Source organism: Larus michahellis, chromosome 3, assembly GCF_964199755.1.
Source record: "Larus michahellis chromosome 3, bLarMic1.1, whole genome shotgun sequence".
NCBI classification, from domain to species: domain Eukaryota; kingdom Metazoa; phylum Chordata; class Aves; order Charadriiformes; family Laridae; genus Larus; species Larus michahellis.
In genome coordinates, this window is record NC_133898.1 from 17,333,200 (window position 1) to 17,354,255 (window position 21,056).

A 21,056-nucleotide genomic window follows, 5' to 3' on the forward strand; every position below is an offset into this window, starting at 1 on the left:
TACATCAGAATCAGCTTCCTTCCTGTCTGGGTCTCTTCTCTGTTTTATTTCTGTAGCTTTTCACTTCCCTCTGGCTTCCTCTATTCCTTTGTGATTTATGGGTGCTGTTGCTATATACATTTATGTATGTTCATATATTATACATCTATATATATATGCGCCTTTTCATTTCCCATTTTCTCCAGTAATGTGAAAACAGCCTAGTCTGAAGCATATGAAAGAAAAGTAATCATATTAATTTCTGGTATCACCTCAGTGGTTTTGCAAATGCACTTTAAATATACTTCTTCCATGTACATAAAGACTCACTTGACAATTAATTCATCCTTGTAAACTTTTAATGCAATTAACTAAATTATCAGTAGAACTACTAGCCTGGCATACTCATTGATGATTTGTAATAGTCACTTAATCTATTGATATTTCATTTGCCTGTCAAAGTAGGTTATTCATGCTATGCAAAACTGAGCTAAATTAGTCTTGATCGTAAGGAAGATTTGTTCCAGCAATGGAAATTGAAATCATTTCACTTTCATGTAGTATTTGTCCCTGTTGTTTTATATTGAGCCCATTATTATTATTATTGCTGCGTTACATGTTCTTCTCTATGTGACGAGGTCTCTATCAATGGCAGTGGTCCTTTGTATCTTTTATTACTAAGAAACAAAGCTTTAAGAAACGCAGAAAGTATTTTATATAAAAATGCAAATTTGTACAAATTAACAAGTATTAATGCTTAAATTTCTCAAATAAACATACACGAGCTAATTGTAATGACCTTGCCAGTGAGCTGTAAATGCTTCATGCAGAAATAACGTTCTCTTCCAAATGCAGAGTTCCAAATGCTGTCAACAGCAAATAGATCTTCCTAATGTGACCTGCTGGAGTAGACAATGGCAAATGCAGCTGTTGTCTTCCTGATAGAGTTGGAAGAGCAGCCTCTGTACTGCTGGGGAGGGAAAAATAAGGGACTTAAACCTGAGAGCTCCTCTTTGAGTAGCAAAGATACATGGGCGGATTAACAATAGGTGATTGGACAACCTGGCCTAATGCAGACTCCTTTATCCTTCCTTCTTTGCAACTTGTCACATACTGCTTCTAAACAGCCATGCTGCCTACCAGAACGTGTAAATAATTTTGGCAATGCTAAGCCTTCAGAGATTGTATCCAAAATTATGAGATGGGGAAAAAAATAAAAATCTACTCCAGTAGTTCTGGATTAAATAAAAATTAAAGAAAATACTCCCCTGCTCTTTTCAGTCTCTTGCACACATACAGATGTATAGATTTGCCTACATTCCTACAATTGTTTGACATGTAGGTTATTACCGTTGCTGATTGTGGAATTTCTTTCAAGCCCTGCTGGAATACTAAGTAAAAGCTACGCTAAGGATAATACAAGAAGCATGTATACCCTTAAAACTTAGAAAAAAATCTGGATATTTAGTGTAAATATATCACACTGAATCCTAGCACCGCCCCAGCCAACAAGCATATTCTGAACTTGTTTTCAAAATGTGCTGCCATGGGTATGAGAGCACCATCCTCGTCGATCTTGGCATTCTGACTGAGCAGTCCTTTTTGCAAAAGAGCTGCTTCATGTAATATCCTCAGGGTCTGGAGGTGATTGTCTTGATCAAGTCATTGGTAATATTATGTAAAAAGTTGCCCTCTGCAAACCTACATTCAAAATGGGAACGTTTAACCTCTCAGCTTTTTGGTAGCTTTATGTGGAGAATCTTGCCTGAAGTACTAAGAAGAGTTTTGTCGATGATGAAGTCTGAGGTCTAGGATGCCTGTTGAAAAGAGGAATTCCTCACTCTTTTGACAACAAGCTCTGCTAAGAGCATGTGTTGGCTATTAAAGCAGAGAGTGAGCAAATGATTCCAGAAGCATACCAGGAGGAAGGGAAATCTGAGTATACTGTGCCGTGAAAATGCCTGCTTTGTTAGATCTTGTCTATTTTTGGGGTGCATATGATGTACAAAAGTGGTCAGAACAGGAAAGAAACGAAGGACGTTTGATGTGCTTGAATGCCTTCACCTCTCCACCACAGCCATCCCCCTCATGCAGATTAATTGGCATAGCATCAAGTCTGTGGGAGATGGATTACCACGCACGTTTATATGGCAATTAGGTTTTATTATTTACCATTTAACATGCATCACCAACTTTCCTCTCAATCCATTGGACAAGCCAGACTGCTTTGGTTTTAAATCTGTTTAATCTTTTTCATTGCCAGTGATTTCCATCTAGTCTTCAGGGGAGGGGGGGAAGAAGCAAAGAGAAATAAAGTGGCTGGGAATCTGAGAGTTGTTATTGTCAAGAAAATGTTAAATTTTTTTGTGTGTAACTCTTGTTTGAGAATACGTATCGTTAGAGGACAGGATTGTTGGGGAAATGGTGGAGAGAAATCTCGGGGGATGTTCAGACTTGAGCACTTACCTTTTGAGTAACTACTTTTGTTTATTGAAAACTTCGCTGCTAAGGACATTGTCATGTTGTTGCTTTTCACACACACATGCACACACACACTTTCTATCGTGTAGCTTTACTCGCTTGTGGAACATAGGTGTATTTGCATAACCATTGGGCAGTTCTGAACAGAGCCAAAAAGTGTAATAGGAACGAAAACTGAGCACCACGAGGTGAATGCGGAAGCAGAGAGCACATCCAGCAGAGCTGAGATGTAAAACGGTGAGCAGCATAGTAATAGCACGAGAAGTTTCTAGACAAAAGCACATTTGCACCAAGTGCAGAAAGCCTCCAATGCAGTTATGAGAGTAGCATGGTTAGAAAGCGGTGTGATGGAGTCAGAACATTTGGAGAAAGGTAGAGCAGGAGATATATCTCCAGTGTGAACTGCTGTAGAAATTGGTGGCAAGAGAAATCTGTAAGGTGCTCTTCCTGGTGCACCCGTCAACTGTAGGTTCTCTCTGGTACCTCTTAATTCTCACTGCCTCTTTTTCTGGCGGTGTAGATTAGAATGCAGCACTACAGTGAAAGAGAACAATATCAGCCAAGGGAGGAAATACCTTCGAAGTTAAATTCTCTTGACAAATAACTAGAATATGTCATATATGCCAATAAGGATGACTAAAGAACACCCACAATGCCAGTGTTTCAGTGCTGGTGGTTTCTTTTTTTGAATATCTTTAATGAGGTATTCAGGGAAGATACTGAAAGCAGTGTAGAATTGGGCTGAAAATAACAGTTTCAATATTCCTTCCTGAAAGAGTGACTTGCTAACCCATAAATTCCTTTTTTTTTTTTTTTTTTTGTCTGTAATCTTTTTGCCTTACTTGCTTATCAGTATGGGGAATGTGGAAGAGGGAAGGCACCACCTATCACATACAACTGCCTCTTGCCCAAAGTATTTGAAAGGGCAGAAAACTCAGCAGATCCTGGACAAGTAAGCTAGCTATCCTTTGCCTTCATAGGTGAGAGAGAGTCTAAAAGTGATGGAATTCATCACTCCAACAGGAAAAATATTTGAAAAGCCTACCTTTCTTCAAAAAAAGAAAAAAAAAATCACATCAAACCTAAACTACTTCAACCACAAATCAATATTGAAGCTACAGAATGGACTCTTTGAAGTGAATAAGTGGGCATAAACTACAAAGTTTACATATTCATGTCTTCCCTCAAGTGCCCTTGCAAGTGGTAGACAAAATCCAGTCGTGCTTTGCTCTAGCACCAAACAGGCCTGTGAATGCGCAACAAGTGCATATTCTCTACTCTAAAGGGAGATTTGAAAAGCCATATGCTGGAGCGTATGTGCTGCAGAAGCTGTGTGGATGCATCATTTAAGTCTTTGTCAACTGTCCTTCAATTTATTATTGGGTTATGATCACAGCAGGCTTCCTGATTTATTCAAAAAAGAACAATTATATTTCATCTATATTTTTAAAGGATCACATAATATTTATTTTTTTTATATGGCACAAAAAGTAAACATTTAGTCATGAAAGTGGGGAGAGAGACTGTAGAATCACCACTCATCTGCTATTCAAGCCAAATTCCTTTTCTAAAGTATGTGTTGAAACCCCACATCTGAAAGAGAAGTCACCACTTTACCTATTGCGCAAAGTAAATGGTATGTAGGTACTTTTGTACTTGGAGAGGGGAGAAGGTCATTGAGGACAAGTAGGCTCCTGTTTTTCATTGAATGTCAAAGGCATCTAGATGCCTACCTGACGTTTTCATTTGAGACAGTATCCCTTGATTCAAAATCAGGGTGTTGTCTGTTGTGTCTAAGTCAGTGCATATTCAGCTTGTGTGGGAGTAAATTATTTTCACGTTTCAGTTGCCTCAAAAGTACCATGAGTTGGGTTTGTGTGGGTCGTCTTATGTTGAGTTCCACCTGATACTTCATTGTGCAACTATTAAGATACTACAAAGCGATTTCTACTGATCTTCTAACAGCAAATCATCTGTTTTATGAAGGACTTGAAGAAAGTGAGCACTTCTTTCTTTCGAGATTACACTTTCCCTATGGCATTTCTCAGTCTTTGCAGTCTTCATTCCTCTTTGCCTGCCTGAGGGAAGAAGCTGTTATATGCTTGATCATTTTGAAATGGTGTATTTGGAGGAAAGTGTGCCTGACACCTCAGCTTCAGCACTGCCAGATGTTCCTTTGTATTTTCATGTGTCATATAAAGGAATTGCAGAGATACCTGTTGTGCTTTCAGAACCCACCATGTTATGCCAGAGCTATCCATCTCTTTCCTGGGGAGTAATACCGCTCTAGTACACTGCAGAAGCACTCTTGTTCCTAGCCGTAGTAGTGATTTAGCGCCATGTGACATTAGAAACAAGACAGAGAAATTTCTTCTAAAAACTAAAGAGAAATTAAGAGAATAGCTGAAAGTACGTTTGAAACCAGTAGCACAATAAGACACAAAGGGAGAATAATCTGCTTTTGGAGGGAGTGATGGATTTGAAGATGCCTCTGTGCAGCCATATAAAAACATTCCAGGGATGTTGTCTTTATGGGTTACGAAAAAGCCAAGCCACAGTTCCTTCTCCTGTTTTATTTCCTCTTCTTTGTTTTGTTTTCATTCACACATGGAACTTTTTTGAATGAACGATGTTCATTTCTTGTCATCAATGGTGTTCAAGAGATGAACACCAGATATGTACAAAAAACCATACAGATTTCAGGGAGTAAAGAAGCCTAACTATATCCTGGTTAAACTACTTGTTTAAGATTGAGAGGGGATCTCATCAATGCTTATAAATATCTAAAGGGCAGGTGTCAAGAGGATGGGGCCAGACTCTTCAGTGGTGCCCAGTGACAGGACAAGGAGCAACTGGCACAAACTGGAACACTGGAAATTCCATTGCAATATGAGGAATTTTTTTTTTACTTTGAGGGTGGCTAAGTCCTGGAACAGGCTGCCCAGAGAGGTGGTGGAGTCATCTTCTCTGGCGATATTCAAAACCCAACTGGACGCGTTCCTATGCGACCTGCTCTAGGTGACCCCACTCTGGCCAGGGGGGTTGGACTAGATGATCTCCAGAGGCCCCTTCCAACCCCTATCACTCTGTGATTCCCTGACCAGTATTTACGTATTGCTGTTACCGTTTTAATCACATGGATAATAATTCCCTCTCTACTAGTGCTGGGAGACCATGGTAGTTTTTGGAATAGTTTTTGCCCACCAGCATGTATTGTGTAAGAATTCTTGGATGTGGACATGAATCAGGAAAGAAGGAAAGTCTCTGAGGTGACCTGTCAACAATGTCAGTAGTGCCAAATAATAAGATACTTCTATTACTTATTCAGAAATATTATTTTACATTTCTTTGTGTTGGTATTTGCAAAGTTCTTATTTTGAAGAAATGTAGAGTCTCGGGATAAAAAAAAAAAAAAAGGATGAGTTATTACAGAAGGATTTGCCAGTATTTGTTTCACCAACAGTTCTGTGTGACTCACTGTTGTGTGGTGTTCTGTGCATTTTTGCATAAGTGTGATTCCAATAATGAATACATTGAGAATTGAGAAGTTGGGATCATTTATTAGCTAGCAATTTGTTTCTGTGTTAAATTCACTTGTTCTTCAAAGTACAAATCAGCTTTAAGTGAGAAAGGAGATACATAGGAGTAAATAGGAAAGCTCCTTTTGGAATAAAGGAAGATCTGCATTACGTGTAAAAGATATACATTAAACCCACTAAACTCTTCTCTTTGTCAGTGCTTCTGATATAACTGAGCAGTACTATTATCGCCATGATAAATAGGTATAACTCTGAAAAGTGTTGCCTTCCAGTTGATTCCTTTGGTCTGCAATGAACACGCCGGTGAGAAACACCGTAGCATACTTATTTTTTGGCCTCAGAAAAATGAAGACAGGAAACAATCCTCCCTGCCTAAATAAAAGGGGATAACTCTGTGTACTGACTCCTAATATAAGTAAGAAGAGAGTTGTGAGATTAAGGAGAATCTGCTTTCAAATAAAGTGCTTTATTTGAAGCTTCTGCAGAGATCAGAAGGAAATCTTGGAACGCTATTCACTCACCCATTTTTTTACTACCTGCTACTTTGTTTATGCCAGTTGTTATATTTTATACAAATTGTTTATTTTCCTTTATAAATTAAAAATGTCAGGATAGTTGTGAAAAAAAAAAATGGAGACTATTTCAGGAATACATTTAAAAATCAAAATAAACTTCGGAACAAAATACATGCACGAAAGACAATGGCTAAACTTTGGTTCCAAAAACTATGGTTAGCCCTGTAAAACAAGTATATCCCTTTCTGTATGTACTTAAAAAATGATTATATGTTGAAAGAAAGAAATAGAAGAACTGCGTTTTCTGTTGTGCACAATTGAAATGGTCACACGTTTTCAGTGGTAGCGGTGTTGCAATAGATTACGTTTAGGCTGCAGCTAGTTTAAATAGTGTCATGATCTCATACTATTGATCTGATGAACTGTGATACCTTACTTGATGAAATAACTGACATGTAATTCATAAAGGTAAATAGGCACATACTCAACAAGGGATTAATCCTGTTTTAGAGGGTGTAACGTAGCCAGTAGTAAAGCTGTACTTACATAAGAAGTGAAAAAGAGGAGAAAACCTGAGAACTTGTATCGTACTATGTTGCTTCCTCTGATCTTTTTTAGTGGGAGCAGGAGCAAGTTTTATCTTTTCTGAACCTCTGCTAACGAACATTCAATATACAAATATTTTCATTAACAACATTTTCTCCAATTCTGCCTTGTCTGAATTTCTAATGGATTGAGTTTTGTAGGAAACTACTTCTAAGTTGAGATGAAGGTAAAAATGAAGCATGTGATTAAGTGAAATAAAAGTAGCTATGCAAAATATTTGTGATGGCCGATATGAAAAAATAACTAATTGAAAAAATTTAAATAGCTTTTTAAAAAAATATTAAAACAAAAAAATCTGAGTTTTACTTCCAGAGCCTATCCCTTAATAAAACTTTGTCTCTAAGAGAAAGTGTGTTTTTATACCATCAGAAACAAACTCAGACTACACTTGATATTAAATCTGGGAAAGGTTTAGCCCATATTCGTAAAAAGTACTTTTGCATACTTTCGAAAAGGTGAAGTCCAATAGTCAGTATGGCTGCTCAATACATACGGTATGCGTTAGTGTGGTGTATTACCTAGTATAAAAGTAGAACTCAAGTTGTTTTGAACATCAATAAAGTTAAAATACTACCCACAATATGTCTTTGTGGAAACTGTATCTTCAATATCAGATAATGATCAGAGTTACAGTTTATTTAGTCTCAATTTACTGTATGGCACTTCTGTGCATATGATAACTATTTGAAAATATTCCAGTGTATGTTTTCAGGAGCAAATATTCTGCACTCGGGTTCATATGGTGGCACACTTACCTGGACTTCTACTAGCCATTAATCATAACTGACAATTGTTATATGCCTGCATATAGCAATCTCAATACGCTTGGTGGATCCATTTGAAAGTTTGCGGTTTTAAAGGTTTAAACAACCACAGAATAAAAATGGCTGTTTGGACAGTATACATGTTGGGAGGATTAAGAAGAGGTTGCATGCGTCGTGTCCAACCGACCACGTTTAACCTTTTTAGCATAGGTGTGATTTTCTTAGTATTGTTGTCTGGAGTTTCCTTCTTTTAAGTCTGTTGGAATCGGTTGAGATGAATTATATCCCTGTATTCTGTGCTGCTGCTGATGACTGTGAAAGCACAGAACTTCAGGAAACCTGGAAGGGTTTTACTTTCTAGATGTTCCACCTGAGACCAAGGTGAAGAACCTTTATCACAAGGCAAGAGTGTTTTCTTTGTTTCCAGTGGAGCTGGTTGAAAAATACAGTTTTTCTCCTGTGAAAAAATTATATCCTGTTTGCGGGAACATAGGGATCACCATATTTTAATTTCTTATGTCTAATATCATGCTTTGGAGATTTATACTGTTCCTCAAAGCTCTAGAGGAAAGCAATATCTTATTTTTCAACTTCTCTACATGGAATGGAGAAAGCTTGAGGTTTCTTAGTACGTGATGCTATAACGGTTGCTGAGATTTTTGGTTGGATGGCTTATAAGATTAATAATATACATGTTCCCAAGCTTTTTATCTCCATTTCACTAGCTCAAATACAGTTGGGTTTTAGGGCTGGTGTGTAGTAACTAAAAATTTTCCACAGTCTGATAGACACTTGTTTGTTTCAGGCCGTTTCCTTGCAGGCAAACTGTAAACCATTGCAAACAGCACTAAATTGCACGCCCTTGCAAACAAGCAAGTATGCCTGGAGAACCAGGAAAAGGTGTGACTGCAGCTTATACCGATGAGGGGGAGATTAAAATTAGACACATGGGGTAGTGATGATAGCTAGTACATTCTGAGCTCTGTTGCTATAAAATCTGCCTACAAAGCTTGGTAAACACTTAGGAAATGAACAATTTTGCATTTGAGGTGATGAAGGAATACTTTTTGGTAAATTCAGTAGCCTAGGCTCCATAATCATCCAGGCTGGGGAACCTACTGGAAAGCACAATGTAGATTAGAATGTATATTCGGATAGTCTATGGAAAATCTATACTAGCACAAAACACGTCATCAATGAGGATTTAATGCATAGGTAGAGTAAGAATTTTGTCATGGGGTGATGCTTGAGAGTCGGGTGCTCCCATAAGCACCTTCTTTCAAACAGGTTCAGTGCTTGTTGGCAGCTCAGATGGTCCTCTTCCTGTGCGCCTAGAGGGGCTTGCCTGTAGGCATGCTGAGAACACTCCCACCGACCTTGCAATGATGGCTGCTTTTTCTGAGTGAGAGGATAACAGAGCAGGGCAGTAAACTCATGCAAAATGTAGGAAACCATGGTTTTATACCTTTCTGTCTGTGACTGACTGAATGAAGCACATCTTGCCTGCCAGGAGGAGGACTGAAGCCTTTTAGCTAGGGCTGTGTCACACTCAGTATGCTTCCCCTCTCTGGCCAAGCAAAGCTCAGATTTGTTCCTGCAGCATGTCTTCAGCAACAGGTATGGAAAGCACCTATTTAAACCTATAACAGGTGAGGGTGATACTTAAGGAACACATTAGGGAGGTAGGTTATGTTCATTTGAAAGACCGCTGTTCTGCTGGATAGAGACACCAAACACATGAAAGGCAGGCACAGCCTGAGTCGGTTTAGAACAAAAAAGCGTCCCCTTCCTCGGTGTTTTAGAGAAAAGCATAGTTATGTCCTTGCAAAGTAAGTCTATGAATTACTCGAAGAAAAGCACTGGCTTTCAGTCCTGAGTACGTTGCCTGATGTTCATCGAAGAGAACTGTTTATAATACCTGTCTGTCGTCAGAATTATTTTTGGCAATAAAATTGTGTTTGCTCGGTATGCAGATTGCCACTTTCAAGGCATCTAACTCACCCTGTTCCTACATGATGGACACAGGGTATGAATTTTGGTAGGGAAGAATCGGTCATTTCACTGCTTAAGAATAGTATCCCTAAATTTCTCATTAGATGTGTCTTTAAACCCTCTGTTTCTTGGTGTGCTTTTAAATGAATGATTCTGGATATACAGACTTTTGGTGGAGATTCTGTGACTGCATCCTCATCTGTGAAATAGATGCAAGTTTCCTGTATACATGAGCTGACACATAAATATCACGTCTAGGTACTTCTAAGTAGTTGGTCGTACAAATGTGAAGTTTACATATGCATTTGAAAAAATAGAGTCCTACAATGTCTTTTCACATCCTATAAGCTATCAGTGTTTTCTTCTATGTTTATTTTGAAGAATGTTTTTCTGAGATGCCTGTCTTTCAGCACAAAAAGGCCAGAAGATCAAGCAGGTCAAAGATTCTACAGTTGTTTTTTTTCTGTATCTAATATTTATTTCTCCTTACCAGGTGATTTGTATATTGGAGGAGTGGCCAAAGAAATGTATAAGTCATTGCCAAAACTGGTGCATGCAAAGGAGGGATTCCAAGGCTGTCTTGCATCGGTTGACTTGAATGGACGGCTCCCTGATCTAATCTCAGATGCTCTCTTCTGCAATGGGCAAATAGAAAGAGGATGTGAAGGTATTAAATGTGCTGATTTATATTTTTTTTTGTATCACAGTAAAAGTATTGTGCAAATCCAGTGTTTTGTTGATATGTGCGCTCCATACACGGAGAGACTGTTTTACCTGTTTCTAATTGATCTTGTTTGACCCTTTTTTATATAAAGACTGCATCTTTTTTTAGTATTAAGGAGCCAAGTGTGTGCCTACAGAACAGAGCCTGATCTAAGAACATGAGTTATCTTCTTAAATGTTTAATGTAGGTTCCATCCTTCTCCAGTGGCAAGATATTTTGCATGTATTTTGTTTACTTCTGATGTATTTTAATTAATGATAGAAACAATAGCAATTAGCTTCAATGAAGTCCTTTGTATCTTCATAACACTTAGGCATTAGCTGATGTTGAGACATTAGCTACTTAATTCAATTTTTAAAACAGACATTTTGAGTTGATTAATTCAAGGTTAGTTTATGAAACTGTTTAAGATCAATCTTCCATCTTCTCTATTTTCGCTCGCCCCTGAGACTTGTATTGTCATGAGCCTTCCGATTTCCTATCTGAAATCAGTAACAGCCAAATATGTTTTATCTCACATTTTTAATGTCTTTATTGGCTCATATGGAGTATCATGGAATTTAAGCGAGAAGAGAAATAGGTGTATTTGTAATTCAGGGTTGTCAATCCCTAGCTATTTTTCCACCTTCATTTAATCCCACATTATTTTTACTATGATTTATGGAATAATTTAAATCAGTTCTCTGTCCCTGCATATATATTTTATTCACATAATTTTGAATTTTGAGGCTACATTCAATTTTATGTGTTCTCCCCTCTCCCAAGTGCCATTCTTCTCTGGACATAAAAACATGGAACTGTAGAATTTCAAGTTGGAATCTTGATACTTTTGATATCAAGTTTGTTAAGTTTGCAAATAGACATTGAAAAAAATCCAAGCAGGGCTGGGGGGTTTCCTCAAGCTTCATGAGATAAAGCTTTCTGGTGGATAAGCGCTGTCTCTTTTGTTGTGCATACAGCATGTTGGTACAGGTGGAACTTTTTTGTTCTTTACCTGCTGCCTTTAGTTAACAGTATAAATTATATTGATAGCACATAGAAATATGTAAAATTCACAACTTTTCTGTGGCTTTAGTGTCTATTTATTTCTATCAGGAATGGAAAAATACGTATAAATTAGTTTGTCACTGAGCTTAGAAAATTAGATTCTGCGTTCTGAATGACGTTAGCAGTTCCATGCCTGCACCATCCCTTCAGAGAGTCAAAGTATGCCCTAATTCCATTATGCGTTTCATAGCTTCTTTTGAAATTATGTAATTTTCTAAATGGATTTTGTGTACTTCAAAGAAATATTGCCAGAGGCCTAGAGTGTGAGTTCACCTTTTAAACCAGTGGCAAAACTCAGCTATCAGTGAATTTAATAAATCTACCAACAGTTTAATAAAGCTGTACATATATTGTCCTTTTTGGTGGAGAATCAGCTTTTTCCAACACCAAAATCATCTGACACAAGTAAAATGGTCAAACCAGACGTGCCACCTGGCTCACAGAGAACTGCCTCGTCGAAAGTCTTTTGCCCACAGAAGAAAATCTTTAACAGCATGGAATGAAATATTCCCTTCCAACCTTTCTGCTTAACCCCTTGCAAATTAATTCTTCCATCTCGCTTATTTACTTCAAATCTTCCTGTCTGACCCATCTGTCAGACTCGTGTCTGCAGACCATGGATCAGATGTACCAAAAAAATGTTCTGACACCTAAAGTATGTTTTAAGTTACTTGTAAATTTAGCTGCCTCCGGGAAGTCTCTTGTATGCCTCAAGCTGCCCGTAGCTCTGCTGCTGTGTACAGACAGGACTGTCTCCATCCTTAGAGAGCTGAGCAGTTTTGCACTAATCTCACGCTGCAATGGGATGTGTAAGCACTGTAAGTCCTCCGAGATGTTGAGTCCAAAGAGCTCAGGACACAGCAGCAGAAGTAATTTCAAAACAAGTATTAGTCACCGCCACCAGCCAAAAGATGTCTGGCTGTACTGGTGCGTATATGTCCTTTGTTAAGACATCAGCCTGCCGCAAAATCTTTCCTGAGAAGTGAGGCACTTGGTTTTGATGTTCTTCAGACTCCTTTGGGATGGAATTCCCCATCTTTCTCATTTAAAACAACCCAAAAACCTGGGGTGAAAGCTCATTTTCTCTCTGTGTCAAACTGTGAAGCCATGATGTACTACTGATTCATTTTACCTGTTAGGATTTTGTTCTTAAAATATTGATGTTTCTCAATAACTTTTCTGTTACAAGTGCATGTTAAAAATTCGTTCCTTGGAACATTTTTTGCAAACCCACACGTGGGATTGGCGTGGCAAGTTGTAAGACTTGCAGTTTGAAGTTTCAGCCACAGGCAGATAGATATCTCTGTTCTCTATCATTGAGCATTGAATATAATTTACACTTGGCTGAATCCACCTTGTTGACAAATTTTCAATGGCTAGAACAGATAGAAACTAACAGCTAGAAACATAAATATGCTAACTAGCTCTTCAAATTGTTAACAGCAAACCCCAGAGCCAGGTTATCAGTGTCGGCCCCATTTTTCTCTACTCAAATCCATTGCACTTTTTTACACACGTCAAATAATGCAGAATTATAGTCATTACAGAATGATGAAAAAAGAGTTTTAATATATGTAGGAGGAAAACGCACTGTGTGCATGCATGTGCATGTATAATATAATTTGTATATTAAATACTTTCAAAGTGTAAGCATATGTGAAGATTCTTGGTGGTGAGATATGGGATTTGTTTTTGCAATATATAGTAAAACATTGTATATGCTGCTTAATAATGTTTTTTGTGTAATATATGGTATGTAAGCCCTCACATAAGACAAATGTAAATGAGAGACCAAATCCAGTCAATTAAAAAGTCTTCAGTGAAGACTGAATAAATTAGAATTTTGAAATAGAATGTGAATTAGAAGGTGAGTGCTTGAGAGAGTGTATTACAATATTTTTACTAAATAGCTTCGTTCTGTAATATAGGTAGGAAAATATGAACTTGTTATGGAAGATATTATAGTATTTATGGCCGTTAAACAGTCCTCCTGTGTTCTTTAAAAAAAAAAAAAGCCTACTTTCATTAAAAGAAATTCTTATGTGTAAGCTAGCCTTGATGGCAATTTTTGGATAATGACTACTATAGATAAGCCAGAAGTTCTACGAATCAATTTCATAAAAAGCAAAATACCTTGCTTTTTAACAAGAACCTATCTGTATTTTTTCCAAATATGTGTGTTTTAACATGCACTTTTTAATGTGCCTACAGGGTCCTGCAGTTTATGTACTTTTAAGTCCTTGTGACTTTTGCTCTACTTTTGCAGAGATGAGGAAATTTAGCATTGCATAACTAAAGTGTAAATAAATGCATGAATATATAACATTTAAACACCTACAGATATTTTCACTTCATCTTTGTAAAGTTTCCGAGTAGCAGAATCTGGTGAGAAAAAAAATGTGTCTTGTCTTGTCAGCTACGGGATTCTGTCATTATAATCCCCAGCTCAAGAAAGGGTGATGTAATGCCCAAATGTTTCAACTTCTGGGCTCAAAACTCCAAAGAAAAAGAAATCACTACCCTATATCTGCCTACTGCAGTAAATCAGTTATGGGTATCATTCTTATTTGAACAGGAAAAAACAGAACCGTTAATAGTTTTGCTGAAAAAGCGATGCAGCGTACACTGCCCTCGTTCTTAATTGCGCTGGTGACTGCTCAGGCCCTGCTTCCGAGGTGCGCTCGGGCAGCACCTCGTTTAAAGCAAGCGGCCATTGAACTGACTTAAATCATATCGCTACGGATTTTTCTGAAATACTGGCAAACCAAAGGAAAATCCCACACTGAGGTTTTGAAAGAGCTGTAATGTGAAAGAAGGGTTAAATGGATTTCTCTCTACAGGATTATTTAAGATATTTATACAGTCTTTGACCAGTTTTCCCTTGTCATCAATGACTAGCAGTGGGACTTTCAAATAGATATTGATGTGCCTTCTCCAAAACAATTTAGGACAATTTTATAATCTCAGAAACAAATTTTTCCTTGTAGTGTCAAGAGTCAGTGTGAAATGTGTGTGTGAGCTCAGGGCAATCTGTAGCTCACGGTCTGTATTTCAGTCTTCATTCACCAGTCATGAGGAAAGGGTGAGAAAAAAGAAAGACCAGAGAGGATGATGGTGCTAATTATTCTTGAATTCAGGGTATCTGAACACGACAAATGGCTAGTCAGGACTCAGCCATCCATTTACTCTTCTAATGCATTCGTATCTATCCAAGGAAATAAAAAAAAAAACCTTTTAATTTTCCTTCATTACATGTCATCAGCTCAATTAACCATTATATTTGTAGTAAAATACTGGCAAATTACTGCTTTCTTATTTTGGCTTGCCTGAAGATTTATGGCTATTAGCATTAATTTGTTTGCATTATATGGCATTTCTTTCTCTCTTTAACAGCAGCATGCACTTTACTCTGAATGTTTTTTTTCTGTGTTTGCTGCCATTTCAATATTGCTTACTAACATTTAATATATTTTGCTTTTTTATTTTGCTGACAAAGTTGCATTGATGAAAGCTGATTTGCAAGGTAGATAGCCCTGTGTGTATTAAACAAGACTGAAACCCCCAGTGCACAGTTGGATTTCTGCAATAAGTGCTCTGTACATTTCAGAACTAAAGTGTGTGGTTTTGTTTCGGATTTTGTCTTTCACACCTCTAAAACAATGGCCTACATGAACCTGAACCTTCATTTTCCAGCAGAGCTTGCATAAAGGCTTTCAGTCTTGAATATGTTCGTATAGTGATTGCTTTAGTGCTTTGATCATTCCTTTTCAAATTTCTTTATGTTTCAGTAGTCTAGTTATGATTCTCTAGAAATAGAGTAGCTTTGTTTTTCATGCATATGTCACATTTTGGCATGCTACTTCATTAGTAGTCTGGTTTTCTGCATTTCCCCTTAAAAAAGGAACCTGCATGGGATCCCTGAAGCATGTGAATCAGTACTTGCCAACATTCCTGCCAAAGAATCCCAAGCTCCTCTTTATTTCAGACCTAAATCATTTGAAATAAATTGTGGGATTAAAAACACTGTATAGCGTAGCTTCATTTTATTATTTTTTTGGTTTGGTTTTAGTTTTATTTTCCAATCTTTACTTTCATCTCCCAGAGCTTTGTTTTCTGTGACATCTGGCTTTGCTGTTTGAAATGTATTTACAGGAAAAAATAATAAAGTTTTAGAAAACACGATAGCCAGTTAATGGTCTGACATGAGATTAACATTCCCGCTACACCTGGAATAACTCTGCTTCAGTTCGTGCATTCTTATGTGTTTGACATATCAATCTTAAAACTCAAGCAAAACCACCCTTTTAATACTAACGTGCTGCTACAAAATCAGCAAGTTTATGTGCCTTTTACCTGGTAACTCTTTGCTCATTTGATTTGAGATGTTGGCAACTAGTTAATGTGATCCAGTGAGAAATACCTGTCTTCGGAAGACAAATTGCAAGTCCTTTTTTGTGTGTTCTCATCAGGCCCCAGCACAACGTGCCAAGAGGATTCGTGTGCAAACCAGGGAGTGTGCTTACAGCAGTGGGATGGATTCAGTTGTGACTGTAGTATGACCTCCTTTAGCGGACCGTTGTGCAATGACCGTAAGTACGCTACAAAATGCTGATCTGAACCCTGGAGAGCTTTAAGGCAATATTTGAAGCAAGTGTCCGAAGCTTGATATTGTTTTAATATTGGACATTTAAATGAATTGGCAAACCCTGTGAAAATCTGTAAGGCTTGTGGGAAGAACGTAGCTAAAATATACAGTATAAATTCTGGACAATGTGCAGTATCAAACACTGACAGAATTTGGTTTTATTACACTTGATTGCATGTCTAACATACTGATGGTTACCTGTTTGAAATAATCCCTTTCCTACATAAATGTTACAAATAGGGTTTTTTTCCCCGACTGAAAAAACCTTTTACATTTTATTATCTTAAGCTATATTGTAATTTTGTAGCATTATATCATGAGGGCTATAATTACTGTGAAACAGTTGACAAGGCTCATTATCTCCCTTTGTAAAATTCTTTAGGTGACACACTAAGCATGCCAATAATAAAAGCATGCAGAGTATTTTAGTTCTTTTAAATTTCATCTGAATAAAACTACATAACATACACCAACCATCTGGTCTTTCAGGAAAAGCTTAAATGTGTCAAAAATAAGGGGCCTGACTCACCAATGTCATAATCTAGTTTTATTCCAATCTAGCTTTATTGATCTAAACAGAATTATGCAGAAGTGAAAGTGGAATAGTAATGTAAGAGCCATAATGATCCACGGTAACTGATTAAAGCGAGCTACTGAGTTTTCTTTTTAACTCATCACGTTTGAAATATCCAAATGTTGCACGTTTTTATATCCATATGAAGAGGAAATTTCTTTAGGGCTAAGCATTTTTATATCTATTTGTATACGTTTAGCTGAATGAATGACTGATTGTAGAAAGTGTTGGTATAACTGTCTAGTCAAGCATTTTGGATTTTTATGTCTTGTTCTGGTTCTCCACTCTACCACAAGGTGTACCTTCTTGGACAAACCCTAAAATAATAGAATAATTATAATCCGAAAAGCTTTTGGCTCAAATTGTGTCGAGCACAAAGCTGGAAAATGAATTATACGTAAAAGCTATATTGATTATCCTCATGAAAGTTACGCTTTTCGACTCTTAAGCATGTTTTGAAAACTATGGAAAGGACTCCTCTCAGTGTGTTCCTCTGCAGTTGCTGTTATGGTAGAAATCAAATGTGGTATCAAAAAACTTTTGGTAATTTGAGCAAAGGTTTGGGTTTACTTTATGTATTTGAGTTTGCCCTTCCCTGCAACGTGAGTGATTAGTCATACTGCTACATATATATTTTTAGAGATTTCAGTCCCCTATCTGCTACAGGAGAAAACTGATTTGTCTCTATTTTACTTTTGTTATTTCTGTTCTTCTGTGATCTTTGAGTTCTTCCAAAAGTAACTAAAAACTATGAATGAGAAGTTATATATTCTACATCTAACAAAGGCAAAACTCTGTTTATAAATTTGTCTTAGTAGTAACTGATGGCTGGACCTGGAATATTCTATGAATTATTTCTTCAAGTGACAGCTACTGCATAAATTTGGTGAACTGATGAACTTTCGTAAGAAAGATATTTACCAATCGGTGAAGGCTCATTTGTATGGTAACATTATGGACTACATTGCACACAATCAGATAATTCTCAATATACTATTTCTGATGATGGTAAAGTAGTACCTTTAGCACATGGTTGTAAAAAAGGCTCACTTTTTTTCCAAGTAAATATTTAATTTTTTTTAAATGTTCTATCACAAACATTAAATATAAATTTATCCTAGATATGCACATTTTGTAATAGAACGCAGAGTCTGGTAAATGCAATACGTTTGGTTTCTGCTTTATCTTGGCTCCTCAGATTAGTTCAGATACCAAAAATCCGCAAAGAAAATCTAATGAGAGAGATTTTTCATAATGGTATGTGTGAGGAAAAGGAGGAGAAATGGTGTTGTAATCTCAGTGTCATCTAGATGCTCCTAGACTGCTCTGGGCTGTGTTTGGGAAGAGCGTAAGTGGAAGAGGAATGATGAAATGTTAGTACATTTTTTAGTGAGTTGCATAGGCTGCACACCACAGGCTAAACTTCTGCAGCACTGAAGTAAGACAAATTCCCTTCACGTGAAGAAAGATTATCTCAGCGGCAGGTCTGGAATACCACCTGGCTGTTGCTGAAAAATGCATCCCCTTTGGAAGGATTTAGGCATGTTCGTGTGCGGTGTGTGTGAGCATGTTTCCACTGCAGACTGTGCATGGAGCAATGCTGGTTCACAGAAGCTGAAATCTAACCCAGTATTGCTATGCAGGCAGGCCCTTGGCTTACATTACATTTGAATGTACTGTTTTATGTATTTATGAGTATTCAGGACATCGAAATCTCATAGGTAGGAAGATTTTGTTACCAACCCCAAAAATTAACTACTTAAAAAAAAAAAAAGGGGGTCAGTGGTCATAAAAGAAACAGTTAAAAGTACCTGGTTTTTGGAGACTTGCATCCCTCCTGTATTGGGTGTCCGTATCCAGGTGCTGGCAGCAGGGGGCTGCAGGGTGGCCTCAGTGAGGAGAGGCCGGGACTGCCCCATGCAGGGCACAGTCAGCTCCAGTGGACCCACCACAGCTGAGTCCCTCAGCCAAGCTGGTGGCACCTCTATGAAAACACGCTTAGAAAGTATGCCATTTTTACCAAAATGCCAGACAGATGAAGGAGAAGGGAACAGAAAGAGTGAGAAACAGCAGAGGGAACACCAAGGTCAGAGCACGGGGAGTGGGCGAGCAGCTGTGTGGGAGTTTGGCCCTCAGCCAGGGTTAACCCACCACGCTTCCCCATTATTTTGTTTAATGCAGCACATATACTTGAGTAGAAATTCCAGAGTGATAAAATGGCTGAGGTGAGAGGGGACCTGTGGAGATTGTCTAGTCCAACCCCTCCACTCAATGCAGAGTCACCTAGTACAGGTTGTCCAGGGCTGTGTCCAGTTGGGTTTTGAATATCTCCAAGGATGGACACTCCACAGCCTCTCTGGCCAACCTGTGCCAGTGCTCAGTCCCCCTCACAGTACAAGCGTTTTCCTTGTATTTAAATGAGACTTTGTGTGTTTCAGTTTGTGCCTGTTGCCTCTTTTCCTGTCACCGAGCACCACTGAGTGCTTCTTCACTCCCACCCATCAGGTATTTTAAAACACTGATGGGATCTCCACTGAGCCTTCTCTTCTCCAGGCTGGACAGTCCCTGCTCTCTCAGCCTCTCCTCATATGAGACATGCTTCGAGCCCTTGATCGCCTTTGTGGCTATTTGCTGGACTTACACCAGCGTGCTTATGTTGCTCTTGCAGTGGGGAGCCCAGCACTAGGAGACAGTGCTCCAGATGCACCTCAGCAGTGCTGAGTAGAGGGGAAGGATCACATCTCTCAACCCTTCTGCGACATTTTTCTTAGTGCAGCCAATGAGACTGTTGGCCTTCTGTGCCACAAGAGCATGTTGCTGAATGATGTTCAACTTGGTGTCTACCAGGATGCCCAGATTCTTTTTTGCAAAGCTGCTTTCCAGCTGGTCAGGCCCCAGCTGTCCTCCTGCATGAGGTCGTTCCTCCCCAGGTGCAGGATTTGGCAGTTTTGTTTGTTTTACAAGGTTCATGTGAGCCCCCCTCACCAGCTTGTCAGCATCCCTCTGAATGGCAGCACACATCTATCAACCACTCCTCACAGTTTTGTATCATCTGCAATTTGCATAAATGTGCACAAATTACCTTGCTGCATTGGAGTTGATACTTTCAGCATGTTTCCCATAGTAACCTCAGCGCACGAAAATTTGACATGCATCATTCCTGGGCTTTACAATGTAAATGTTTCACGTGTATCATTCTTGTCTTTAATTTCCAAAACAGAGAGTTTGGAGGAAATAATGGAAGAAATAGTTTCTTGAAAAGCATTATAATGCATTCTACTAATATAGTGTGCAAGAAGTTGCTTTAATCTTTCCAACAATAGCAAATTATTACTCCTATGCTGTTCAGTCTATTATTCCAGGTGAAAAGGTGCACAGCTTAAAATGAAGACTTTATTATTATTTTTTTTTAAGTTCTCTCAAAATAAGCACCGTGTGACACAGGTTGTTTCTTTCCCAGTCCACGTGTGTCCTCTGTGTGTCAGCTAGAGAGAAGGAGAAGTTTAGGGAATGTATTCCTACAATGACCTGGGCCTGCCAAGGCTAAGGCTGCAGTTTTACAACTGTAGTCAGGAGCACCCACAACTTAATCCACAAAAGTTTTGCTTCGTTGCAAATCTTGGTGCTCCACTAGAGTGAGTATGGAATGCCTGTAGCCTGTGAGCCTCTGGCGGCGCAGGTGGGAACGCTCTGTGTGCTGCACTTTCCTATTTACCGGAAGATAAACACGGCAGGGGAAGTTTTGACCCCAAGATGCTATACAGATTATCATTTTCTCTTTTGATGTGATATGACACTTGGAGATTCAGGGCAACAGTGCTCTTTAGATGTGATAGACAGAAGTGTTACACTGATAAGCGTAAAGCAGGCCAGTAGCAGCTGTTCCCACAAAATGTGATTATATATAAGAGACTGTACTAAAAGGACAGTTAATGGCTGTTCTTACAAATGGATGGCTGCACGCAACTCCTCTGAGAAAATACATCATGAACATTGTAACTATTGCTAACAGCAGGTTATGTAGTGAAAGCTATCCTCCCAGGGAATTCAGCTTTTTTATAAGAGTAGGGTTGAAAATTACTCTGGCAAAACAAAACAAAACAAATCTGTAAGAGATGATCTGCTTTCTATAAGTTTACATCTGTTTTTACTCAGGCAGTCTTTAAGTATAGCCATATTAGTGAATGTAA

General features: G+C 38.3%; 1 protein-coding gene across 33 annotated transcripts in view; it reads left to right on the plus strand.

Annotated features, from left to right (window-relative positions):
- Positions 1–21,056, plus strand: part of NRXN1 (neurexin 1) — a 717,017-nt gene that overhangs the window by 345,430 nt on the left and 350,531 nt on the right. For 20 of the 33 annotated variants that reach the window (XM_074578853.1, XM_074578856.1, XM_074578868.1 and 17 more), the window contains 2 exons: positions 10,370–10,543; positions 16,117–16,236. In XM_074578853.1, coding sequence (XP_074434954.1) covers positions 10,370–10,543; positions 16,117–16,236 — 294 coding nt within the window. Of the gene's footprint in view, positions 1–10,369; positions 10,544–15,143; positions 15,171–16,116; positions 16,237–21,056 lie in introns of all 33 variants that reach the window. The other 13 variants (XM_074578846.1, XM_074578845.1, XM_074578848.1 and 10 more) reach the window with 1 other exon arrangement.